This window comes from Barbus barbus, assembly GCF_936440315.1.
Source record: "Barbus barbus genome assembly, chromosome: 13".
NCBI classification, from domain to species: Eukaryota; Metazoa; Chordata; class Actinopteri; order Cypriniformes; family Cyprinidae; genus Barbus; species Barbus barbus.
In genome coordinates this window covers 22,667,401-22,679,582 of record NC_136741.1, presented here as the reverse complement: position 1 = coordinate 22,679,582, position 12,182 = coordinate 22,667,401, and the positions used below count along the sequence as shown (strand labels likewise).

The 12,182-nt window shown below is 34.7% G+C and overlaps 1 protein-coding gene across 1 annotated transcript; it reads left to right on the top strand.

Annotated features, from left to right (window-relative positions):
* The first annotated feature begins 1,534 nt into the window (after positions 1–1,534).
* On the top strand, positions 1,535–12,108 carry itgb7 (integrin, beta 7). The gene is made up of 16 exons (XM_079431295.1): positions 1,535–1,858; positions 3,402–3,465; positions 3,565–3,644; positions 4,648–4,846; positions 5,125–5,295; positions 6,127–6,368; positions 6,470–6,625; positions 6,771–6,866; positions 7,257–7,346; positions 7,905–8,045; positions 8,162–8,352; positions 9,391–9,617; positions 9,721–9,928; positions 10,866–11,053; positions 11,181–11,341; positions 11,513–12,108. Exons 1-16 carry the CDS (start codon positions 1,856–1,858, stop codon positions 11,606–11,608), a joined length of 2,313 nt encoding a protein of 770 aa, XP_079287421.1. The 5' UTR covers positions 1,535–1,855; the 3' UTR covers positions 11,609–12,108.
* Positions 12,109–12,182: the final 74 nt, after the last annotated feature.

Genomic DNA, 12,182 nt, shown 5'->3' with positions numbered 1-12,182 from the left:
GAAGGGTGTTCTTAGTGAAATTTCCTTTATTACTGATCCACTATGGCTTAAAATAGAGACAATATCCTTAACTAAATCTTGTCTTCCAGTTCTACTTTTCTCCAAGGTGTCTCCTTCATCAAAATCTATTGGAAATAATTTTATGATAAAAAAATTCAATACGAATATTAAACCAAATAAGAAGTTATTGTACTTTGCCTGATGTCTCTGTTAATACTCCAATTGCTTACAATCATTTGTTTAAGCCATCAGAACTTGATTTGGTATTTGTTGCATGGAGAAACAAAGGTTTAAAGTCCATTGGGTACCTCTATGTAGATTAAATGTTTGCATCCTTTAGTCAATTACAGTCTATATTTAATCTTCCTGGGTCTGATTTCTTTCGGTATTTATAAATAAGGCATTATGTTAAAGAAGTCATTCCACAATTTGTTAGCAAACCAAAGACTAATACATTTGATGAATGTATTATGTCAAATCCAACCTCTAGACATCTGATCTCACAATTTGTTAATGTCTTCCCAGTGTCTGTAAACACAAACCATGCACATAAAAGAAGCTTGGGCCAAGGATTTTGGAGTAGACTTGTCCGATGAAATATGGAATGATTGCCTTAGTAAGGTCCAATTTTGTTAAATAAATGCCAGACACAGGCTGATCCAGTTTACATAGATTGTACTACTCCAAAGTTAGACTAAATAAAATATACAATACTATTTCTCAAATATGTGATAGATGTACCCGTTCTGGTTTTGCCCTAACTTGGTTGATTTTTGGAGTAGCATCTTTGGGTTTTTTTCAAAGGTTTTTCAAAAGGTTGTGAAGCCTGATCCCATTCTAGCAATTTTTGGGACTTCTGAGGTACTGAACACTTTTTTTTCAAGCTCTCAACAACCATCACTGTTGTTGAGTATGGTACTTGCCAAAAAGATAATACTTTTAAACTGGAAATCTTCAGATGCCCCTTTTTTCAAAATCTGGTTGTCTGAGTTGTTCCATTTTATACGATTGGAAGGTATACATTTATTGGAGCCCAAACCACATTGTCGATTCCAGGCTGTATGGCAGCCCTTCCTTGATTTCCTCAAGCCTGTCTAATCTACTTTTATGTAAAACTGCTGTATTCCAACAATCCATGTTAGCCCATTCCATACCTTCTTTTTTTTTTTTATTTAGTATTATTGTATTATATTGTTTAAATATGTTGTTTTGTATGTCATTACAAAAAGCTTTTATTTACTTATATATATATATAATAAAAAAACAGTATTACTCTAGAGTAAAACTTATAATAACTGCTGTCTTGAGTAAATAAAATATATAATAAATAAAAAATAAATACTCTCTTATCCAAGTGTGTAGCTTTAGTTGAGCAAATAGTATTCTTCAGCTGATTTGAATATTTTTAAGGGTGTTGCATTTGGCTTGTGAGGGGAAAGTTACAAAAGAGAAAAAAAAGACACGTACAGACAATATATAGACAGGAAGAGGTCAAGTGCCCACATAATTCCTGTATCGCTTGCACGCTAACTTTACTTCTGTGATATGATCGATATGCTGTGTCTCAAATCATAGTGCGCTGCCTGTCTAGACAGCATATTTAAACATTATAGGCGCGCAACCTTTATGGGAATCACATACACGCGCAGTATTTTTATTTTGTTAGGCTGATAGCCGCGATACCTGCCTAAAAATGTTGCAGCACCTGTCTGTAACGACCAAACATGCTGTCTGTTAGGTAGAAAGTTCACTAGGTTTTGAGACACAACCATAGACGTTCTGATGAGAATGATGGTGACGCCTCAAGTGACGCATTGAATTCACTTTCGAACGCTCCTCGCGACATCTCCCATTTATGGTAAGAGACTCATTTCGAATTATTATAAATTTCGTCGAACTCTTTAATAAAAACTCTATATAAACGGTTAGGTTTTGTTAATGCTTGACAGTTTTAGTTTCTAACAGTTTGTAAAGTAACATTTGATGTTTAACATTTAATTACTGGTTGGGCGTACCACTTTGTTTTAAGGAACGAAAATTATTAAATAAATTAATTTATTAAATTAAAAGCCTATGTAGTTAAATTGAGATGTGTCATTTTCAGTTTTTCAAAGGGTTAAAAACTTTGTGTTTACATGACAGTAATGGCATTAACTCCTATAATATATGAAAGTACCAAGTACATGATGAACTTAAGATATGTAATTTCTTAGGGGTAACTAGACATTTATATTGTTTTTAGCTTAATCGATTAGTTATAGTACCTTCATACAGTACATTGAAAACTGTGAAGTATATTATATTCATTAAAAGTGGCTATAGGGCTTTTCTCCCTCTAACTTTGACCCCAAAACAATTTAAAGGTTTTCTAGAAAAACAACAAAAATGCATACAAACTGTATTTTTAAAGCTTATTGCAAATCTGCTCTTTCTCTATTTAATTATTAGGTTATTGTAACAAAATTTAATTTAGTCTAGCATTTCTGTTTTCTTTATAATTTTTAACTGTTGTCTACAATATGGAATGTATAAGCAAATCTGTAAGATAATTCGATTTTTAGCCCTGTGCTCTGTTAGAATAGCCTATATACTGGCTGCTTTACTAAATTATATAATGAAACCCCATCAGGTGTACTCTTTCTGTCTGTTTCCTCTCTGAACATTTCTGTTACTGAAACAGGGTCAACCCACATCTAAATATTTGAGCATGTTCTTTTTTCCGTTCGCTATTTAAAAAAAGAACAGTGGTTGCACCTCTACCAAGTTCTACTTATTGAGTATGCAAGAATGTGTTTTCACCCTTGGATTTACTGTCTCTCACACGGTCTATGACTCTGTGCTGTTTAAATGATGAACGACAATTAAAAGAGGAAGAAGTGACATTCTGTGGTTTTGTATTTTGTATGTCTGTCTGCCACTTTGCTTGCAAACTTCCATCTTGTAATGCCTGACTCATTGTCAGGTGTCTGGTGTTGAAAACATTCTCATGCATAAAAAGAACAGTATGTGGCCTGGTGGAAGTGCAGTGGTGATTTTAAATATATTTAGCTCTGTTTCTTTTTATTCATGTGCTGGTCACATGGTGTAGTATGTCACGCAAGTGTAGAATTTTTTTTTTTTTTGTAAAATGTAAAAAAGAGAACCGATTTGTTTCTGGTCCCAAAGAACATGACAGTTGAAAAAATATTTATTTTTATTGATAGTGAAACATAATTTGTGTAAAAAGAAATAGTTTTGATTAAAAGTTATGTACATATAAAAACATGAGCGTTATGTGGAGACAGGTATATATTTCATATTAAAATATGTTAAAAATTAAGAAATGTTAATAAAATGTACTCAAAATGAACCTTTTGTCATTGTAACCTCAGAAGTTTAATAAAACTTTCCTTTCTCTGCAGATGAAGGCTATTTTGATAGCTGTGACGGTTTTCTTTCACTGTTTTGGAGAGAGGTGTATATTTGGTAATGCACTTGTCTCTTTATCCATGACTTAAATAAAAAAAAAATGTAATAGTCTTTGATGCCTTTATATTTGAAATGATCTGTATATGTGCATTTTAGGCCAGGAACCACTTTGTCAATCTCACTCTTCATGCGCTGAATGTATAAGGAGTCCTGGATGTGCGTGGTGCACACAGACGGTGAGTTATATCATGTAAATGAATCAGTTTGCAATTGAATTGAACCGTTTCCCATGATCAGGAAAGAGTCTTTGTCAGCTGGAGAGAACTGAGAAAAGAGATAACTGAGAAACAAAGAATCCATTGTACATTAAACCCTGACCAAGTTTTTTAGTTTGCACATTGCTTTTTGTGCCCCTTTGAAGGCTCGTTTCCTGCTGTCATAGCTGTGGCTGTGCATGTTTTTCTGTGCAAACTAACCAGCTGCCTCTTCAGCAATTCATGCTCTTTTCATGATTTTTACACATGGTGATCTTCAAGGTATTGTCTGTCAGCTGCTTCCAAAATTAAGTGTTACAACACTACATGCAAACTGATATAGCTTATCTGTTGTGTACGTCTCATCTACTATTTCCTGCTTTTTAACATCTAAAATAGGGTAAGCTCAAAGTACTTTTAGTTCATTTCGGAAGCCTTCAGAAGAAAATGGATTGTTTGCAAAATATATTATATACATTTACTATTTGTGCATTTTTTAAATCATGAAAACAATCAAATAGACCATTATCACATTTCTAAACATGGATAAATGGGAAAAAAATCAACAATTTGATAATAATAAGAAATCAATTATTAAACTTTAACAAGAATAACACCCCCCCCCCCTCCTAAATTGTAAAAGTAAAAACAGTTGTTAGCTTAAATCATTATTTCTGATGTGATTTGATGTAGGTTGATTCAGTTAATAAATACTGTTATAACATTTAATTTAGATGTTACCATGCGAAGCACAATTGTCAATAGCAAGTTGCAAAATAAAACAAAAAATGCAATTATCACTCTGTAAACTGTAAAAATATATATTTAAAATAAAAAAGAGTATATTTTTCCAAAAAGTGGCTTTTCGGGTTTTCTAAATTTTATGTTAATTCAATGTGTTGCATGCCATTTCTTTGGGATTATTTGATTTCTGATTTATTTAATAAATTATTGTGCTTGTAATGCAAATTTCCTTGTAATGCAGGACTTTCTAAAACCAGGTGAGTCAAATGAACGGCGATGTGATTCTCCCAAGTCTCTGATGGAGAGAAGTTGTAAAGGGGATCATGTGATCAATCCTGGAAAACATCCCTTAACCTTTGTGAAGAACAGTGACCTCAACAGCAATCATGAAAATGTGGTCCAACTCAAACCTCAAAATATCAACATTACACTCAGAATTGGTGAGCTTAAGACTTCTGCTCAGACATACAGCAGCATGTTGGAACATATTGGAACATAAGCTAAAAGCCATGTGCAGAGCATTTACACTTCAGTGCAATTATACACCTTAGTATGCAGATGTAACATTATACAGCAAAGATGCACAGTCATATGTATCTTGCACTTACAAATAATACAAATTGGCCAAATAAAGCAATTAGCACAAACTATATACAAACCAATCATATTTCTGCAGTCCCTAAATTGCTTTCTCTGATTGTATCTTTTAAATGTGCAGGAGTTCCATTTGAATTCAAAGTTGAGTTTAAGAGGGCTGTAGGTTACCCTATAGATCTGTACTACTTGATGGATCTGAGCTATTCCATGAAAGATGATCTGGAGCAAATTAAAACCCTGGGGCAGAAAATCCTCAAGAAGCTGAAGGACATCACAGACACCGTCCGGATCGGTGAGACTATATGCTAACTGAAATATGGTGACTGGTCAATGGTGAATTTTCATCATCATTAATAAATAATAGTAACCAGTAAATACATTTGAACTACTGTATTACAGACAATAAAAATAGTTGCACATTTGTGTATTCCCAGTCTGAAAAAGATATAGTGAGTGAATTAAAGTTATGGAAATTTCTATGTTAATTATTAATATATTGTTATTATTTATTTAAAATTATTAATATATTACTTTCTAGTTATACTCTGCCTGAAAATATTTCTTTAGTTATAGACTTGCTAGAAAATAAAAATGTTCTCATTATTTTTTTATTTTGAAGTGCACTACTGTTCAAAAATCTTTTGAAAATTCTGTTTAATTCTGTAACTTTCATCAAAGTATCCAAAAATTAAGCTGCAGAACTGTTCGTCAACATTGGTAATTTTTTAAGCATCAAATCAACATATTAAAATAATTTCTGAAGGATCATGTGACACTGAAGTAATGTAAATAAGTTTCAAGGCATCAAAGTGGAGTAATGGCTGCTGTAAAATCCAGCTTTGCCGTCACAGGAATACATTTGAAAATATATTAAAATAAAATAAAAACTGTTATTTTAAATTTGACTATTTCTTTATATGCTATTCAATATTTCGCAGTATTGCTGTTTTAATGTATTTTTGATTAAATACATTTTTTCTAAAGATTACAAAATCATACTGATCCCAAATATATACTTAATAAAACATAAAAATGGGGGGGGTTAAATAAAACTATCTGAACTGTAATTTAAAGAAATAGAGCTGCCATGACGTGCATCCTAATCTCATCCTCCATCTTTCAGGTTTTGGCTCTTTTGTTGATAAGGAGATGTTGCCGTATGTCAGTCTGGTGAAGGCAAGACGTAAGAACCCCTGCCCCAATCGCATAGATACCTGCCAACCGGCTTTCAGTTTTAAGAATGTCCTGCCCCTGACTCACGATGCCAGGGAGTTTGAACGAGAAGTTAGCAAACAAAATATCTCTGGCAACCTGGACGCTCCCGAGGCTGGTCTGGATGCTATCATGCAGGCTGTGGTCTGTAAGGTGAAAACTGTGTGCTACCTGTGTGTTGTATGTCGTGCATGTAAAAAAATCAGATTTGAACTAATATGAAAAAAGGCTTATTTTTCCATTTCTCACCACAGGATAAGATCAAGTGGGGTAATGTGACACGGATTTTGGTTTACACATCTGATGATACTTTCCACATGGCAGGAGATGGACGACTAGGTGGTGTCTTTCAGCCACATAATGGACAGTGTCATCTCCCTGAAAATGGTTCCTATAATGGCAGAGCCTATGTGAGCATTGCACATTTAATGAACATTCTTTGCATTTTCTGTTGTAGATGGATGCTAAAAATGGGAAAATTAACCTAAAGAGGAATTTAAGTGATATACGTAGATTGTATATGAAGATATAAAATATTTTTAAATTGTCCTATAGGATTATCCATCAGTGGGCCATGTATCTAGAGTTCTGCAGGATAACAATATTCAGCTCATATTTGCTGTGACTGAGGACATCTATCCAGAATATAAGGTTTGAGGGTGCTATATGTTCTGCTGTTTAAATATGTGGGGGTCAGTAAAAGTGTTGGAATGCATTAAATGTATTAAAAGTGACAGTAAACTCTTATAAATTATTGCAAATTTAATTTGATCATGTGATCATGGGAGAAAATAAATGTACACTCTCAGAAAAAAGCTCAAAAGCTGTCTTTTTTTGAAAGGGTACTGCACCTTTTCAAAAAAGACAGATTTTGAGCTTTTTTTCTGTGAGTGTACCACTGGTAAACATAAATAAATATTATCAACCCCAAACCTTTGTATGGTATTGTATAAATAGATTTAATAATAATAATTTAAGTGAGTTTTTAAAATAGAATTATTCTCTCTCTTTTCCATCATTCACACACACAAACATTCACAGGCACTGAGTGCATTGATTCCTCAGTCAGTGGTTGGTGTATTAAAGAATGACTCAAGTAATGTTGTGGATCTCATCTCTGAAGCCTATGGGGTGAGTCTTTTCATAATTTAATCTTTTGACCTTGTTTAGTGATGTTGGCTTGTGCACTGACTCAACTTCCCATTTAACTAACAGTGATTATAAGTGACTGCTAGAACAAAACAGTCAGCATTACCACGCAACCCTGTTTTCCACTTCTGCTTAAATGGTTAAATCATTTACTAAATGAACTGAAACTGACCTACATACCAAATAAATAACTGCCATATATTAAATGATTTAAGTTTAAGTTATCTTATATTGTGATCATATGAGAGGCAATAAACTAGCACAGTGTTAGAAATTGCTTGCCAGGAATAATGATCAATTATACAGTTTAGTGATCATTATCCAAATATTGGACCACAGAATTAAACATTTAACCATTTAGAATCAAGTATTCCAGAAAGCCACATGATATTTAATTATTTGTTTCTTTTTGTGTACATTTTTAAGGATTCAAATAATACACAAAAACTTTTGTCATAGACACACTTTTTTGCTTTAATAATTCATATATCACTGTATATTTATTTACATATACTGAAAATACATGTTTATGTGGGCCAGAATTTGTCATCCACGCTGGTGTTAGAGCAGGAGGGAGCTCCAAAAGAATTGGACGTGTCCTATATGTCTACATGTAAGGGGAATCAGGCAGATACAGAATGGAAGGAGAAAGGAGTGTGTCAAGGCATCAAGCATGAGCAGGTAAGCACCACCATCAGTGGTTTCATCTGAATTATCAGCAACCAGGAAACATTTGTTGTTATATCTCATAAACCTGAAGAAGTTTAGTTTTTTCTTTTCATTTATTGATTTTATAGATTACGTTCAATGTACGTTTGAATGCATCTGCATGTCTGAAGGAGCCTCAGACATTTCGGATCAAATTGCAAGGCATCAATGAGGAAGTGAAGATCACAGTCCATACAGAGTGTCACTGTAACTGTGGTGTTCCAGAGATTTATCCCGAACACTGTAGCAGCAAAGGAAATCTCTCATGTGGCGTGTGCAGGTAGGGACCCCTAGCGTCTCAGCAGGGAACTACATCAGCTAACAGACCACTTGATTAGAGGATCTTTGAACTTGAATAATTTAAACAATTAACATTTTGTCATCATGTTGTTCCAGCCCTGTATTTTTTTTATTATTTTCTTACAAAAGTTTTATTTATCTATCTAAAAAAATGTCAGTGTACATTTACACGTCGTGGCCTAATGGTTAGAGAGTCGGACTCGTAATCCAAAGGTTGCGGGTTCGAGTCTCGGGCCGGCAGGGATTGTAGGTGGGAGGAGTGAATGTACAGCTCTCTCCACCCTCAATACCATGACTGAGGTGCCCTTGAGCAAGGCACCGAACCCCCAAGTGCTCCCCGGGCACCGCAGCATAAATGGCTGCCCACTGCTCCGGGTGTGTGTTCACGGTGTGTGTGTGTTCACTGCTGTGTGTGTGCATGTTGGATGGGTTAAATGCAGAGCACGAATTCCGAGTATGGGTCACCATACTTGGCAGTATGTCACTTCACTTCACATTCATATATGTACCCAAGTTAGCTATTTTATTATAATACCAAGCTCCAAAAAGAGAGAAAAGCACAATGGATATATCTAATTTGCTATTACAGTCATCAGCAGGTCTTAAAATCACATTTCCAGTCACATTTGTCACTTGTGTGTCTTGATTAGTCACATGACACATGAGAAGCAGTGGGATTTAGTGTCAGATATTTCAAACGTTATTTTCATGACATTTTCAGTTACTAGCAGCCTAAAATCTTCAAAAGACTACTTTTATGATATTTTGTGGTGCCTTTTTGTAGGTTGGCAGTATAAATCATCTTTTGTGTTTCACAGAAGTAAGAACATATATTATGGGGCCGGAATGATGTGATGTGATTTGATTGTCATGTTGATTTATTTAAAAAGCTCTTGAATGAACACCTTTATTTATTTGATTTAACAGCTTTAAATGTTGGTGCATATTGGCAAATACTGTATGTCTTACCAGTTTACATTTTTTAACTTGTAAAGTGTGTGTGTGATGTGTTTGTTAGCTGTGATAAAGGATATTTGGGTCAGCGCTGTGAGTGTGAGCAACAGAGTGATGCGGACTCTATCGTCAACATGCTGGCATCCTGTCGGCCTTACAACGGCTCACTGGTTTGCAGTGGACATGGCATCTGTGAGTGTGGCAAGTGTGTGTGTCATGGCCATTACAGTGGGAAATTCTGCGAATGTGATGACAATAGCTGTGAATACCATAATAGCCTTCTCTGTAATGGTAAGTCCAGTGGATTGGCACAAAAATGCAGCTTTTTCTTTCTTTCTTTTTTTAAATTTCAGATTCAAAACTCACTATCTACTCCTCTGTGCGTTTGTCATAGGTAAAGGCAGATGTAAGTGTGGAACATGTCAGTGTACTAGTAACTACATGGGGTCTGCATGTGAGTGCTCACCTAGCCAAGACAAGTGTATGAAAGACAAAATGCTTTGCAGCGGTCAAGGCAAATGCACTTGCAACCGTTGTCAGTGTAACGAAGGCTTCAAAGGAGAGCACTGCTCTGCATTCACTGATGAGTGCACGCATTTGAAGTGAGTATCTGTCTCTTCCTGTGAACTACTATCTGTGGTTCAAGATTACGTTTAGTGAGGTGTGCATTTGTGTGTGGGTTTGTTTCTATTTGAAGTCACAATTTCAGTTTTCTCTTCCTGTTGTATTTTTTTTTTTTTACTATTATTCATAAACCTTACAATGATCATGATCACAATTGACTTTTGAATTGTGAATCATTGTGTGGCTTATTCCAGCTACCCACTTAGACTGGAACAGACTGTATAATGAACTCTGTTTGGTAAAAAATAAATAAAATAAAATAAAGATAAAATCTTATTTTCATTTAGTTTAAATTGATGTATTAAAAGAGGGGCAGTCGTGGCCTAATGGATAGAGAGTTGGACTTGTAACCTGAAGGTCATGGGTTTGAGGCTCAGGTCCGGCAGGGATTGTAGGTGGGGGAGTGAATAACCAACACTCTCTCCACCCTCAATACCACGACTGAGGTGAGACCCTTGAGCAAGGCACCGAACCCCCAACTGCTCCCCGGGCGCCACAGCATTGGCTGCCCACTGCTCCGGGTGTGTGTTGTACACTTGGATGGGTTAAATGCAGAGCACAAATTCCGAGTATCACCATACTTGGCCACACACCACTTCCCTTTCCCTTTCCCTAAAATAACTAAAAGTAAAACTGAAATCAAAACGAACAAAAACTTAAAGATATAATAAAAAGTAGAAAATGCAAAACTAAAAACTAATTCCAAAATATTACTAAAAACTATAATAGTATCTCAATTATACTAAAATAACACTGCTAGAAACACCAAAGTCAATAATTTACAGAATGACCATGTAGCAAACCATGGGTTTGATTCCCATGGAATGCATGGACTGAGAAAATACCTTGAATGCAATGTACTACAAATGCAAATTCACTTTGGACAAATGTGTCTTTGTTTAAATATGTCTGCAGGGGCTGTGTGGCTTGTCATGTAGAAGCTGGTACTCCTGATACCAATGACTGTGCTGCAAAATGTTTGAATGCTACAGTATCTCGTCTTGATGGCACCCATGAGCTGCGTTGCACATACGAAGCTACCGTTTCATATGATGTGAAACTTGATGACGGCAAAATTGTGCTTCAATATGCAGACCTGCCTCGTATGTGTTACAATCTACTTTAAGTTCATTTGACAAGACTGTAAAATAAGCACACTATTAAACTCATACATGACACAGAATTTATGTAACTGTGAATGTTAAATGTTTGTTATTTTTGTCTCTGTAGGTTCTGTTGATAAGACTACACTTATAATTGGCATCTCTGTGTCAAGCATAATTCTTATTGGCATTATAATAATCATTGTTTACCGTGGCCTGCTGGAGCTGTACGACATTAGAGAATATCAGAACTTTGTCAAAGCGCAGAAACAGACCGAATGGAAAGAGGTGATGTACATGCAATGACACCCTTAAGCACTTAAACACATTTAGCTTTGTAGGATTTAAATGTAGAGCAAATTATAACCTGTGTAGACAACATATTGTTTGTTTCAGTGTGAAATTAAATAATTTACAGAATGACCATGTAACAATCGAATGTCTATTTGTTCTGTACAGGTCCAGAATCCTCTTTTCAAAGGTGCCACAACAACGGTGTATAACCCTTTGCATGTCAAAGACGAAAACGAAAAGGAACATTCAGATTTAATTTAAAGAGAGAGAGGGTCTCTGGGAGTTTGCTATTGTAATATCTTGTTTTTGCATTTTTTTTATTGTACAGCTTTCATTAAAATATATTCTATAGCAATAAAAACATTTAAATACAGGATTACTTGATTGTTAAAAATATTGTGATGTATTTCATGCATATTAATATACATGATGAACGCAAATCCTTCTTTCTCCAAAAAAGGTTGAGAAACTGAACAAGATTTGGAGAATGTTCTTTTATGAGTAAAATAAAGTGTGTTTAAAATTATTTGATTTTTGTGCATATTTTGATATTTTTAAGCAGCTGTATTGATAACTAAAACCTCAAGGATATGTTTTAGTGCTTATACAGCTGGTTTACAGCTTAAATTATGATTTTTTTGTTAAACAGTGACTTCAAGTTATGTTTGCGGTATGACTTGAACAGCTTTATTCCAAAACCTTTAATAGTGTAATTGTTTTGCTTTTGCTTCAATAATAAAAGTGCCATTAAAAATTTCCCAAAAATGTTTTATTCTTTCATCTTTTAATTTTAGTTCAATTAGCAGGTCACAATCTGTTGTCCGTTTCTATTTCA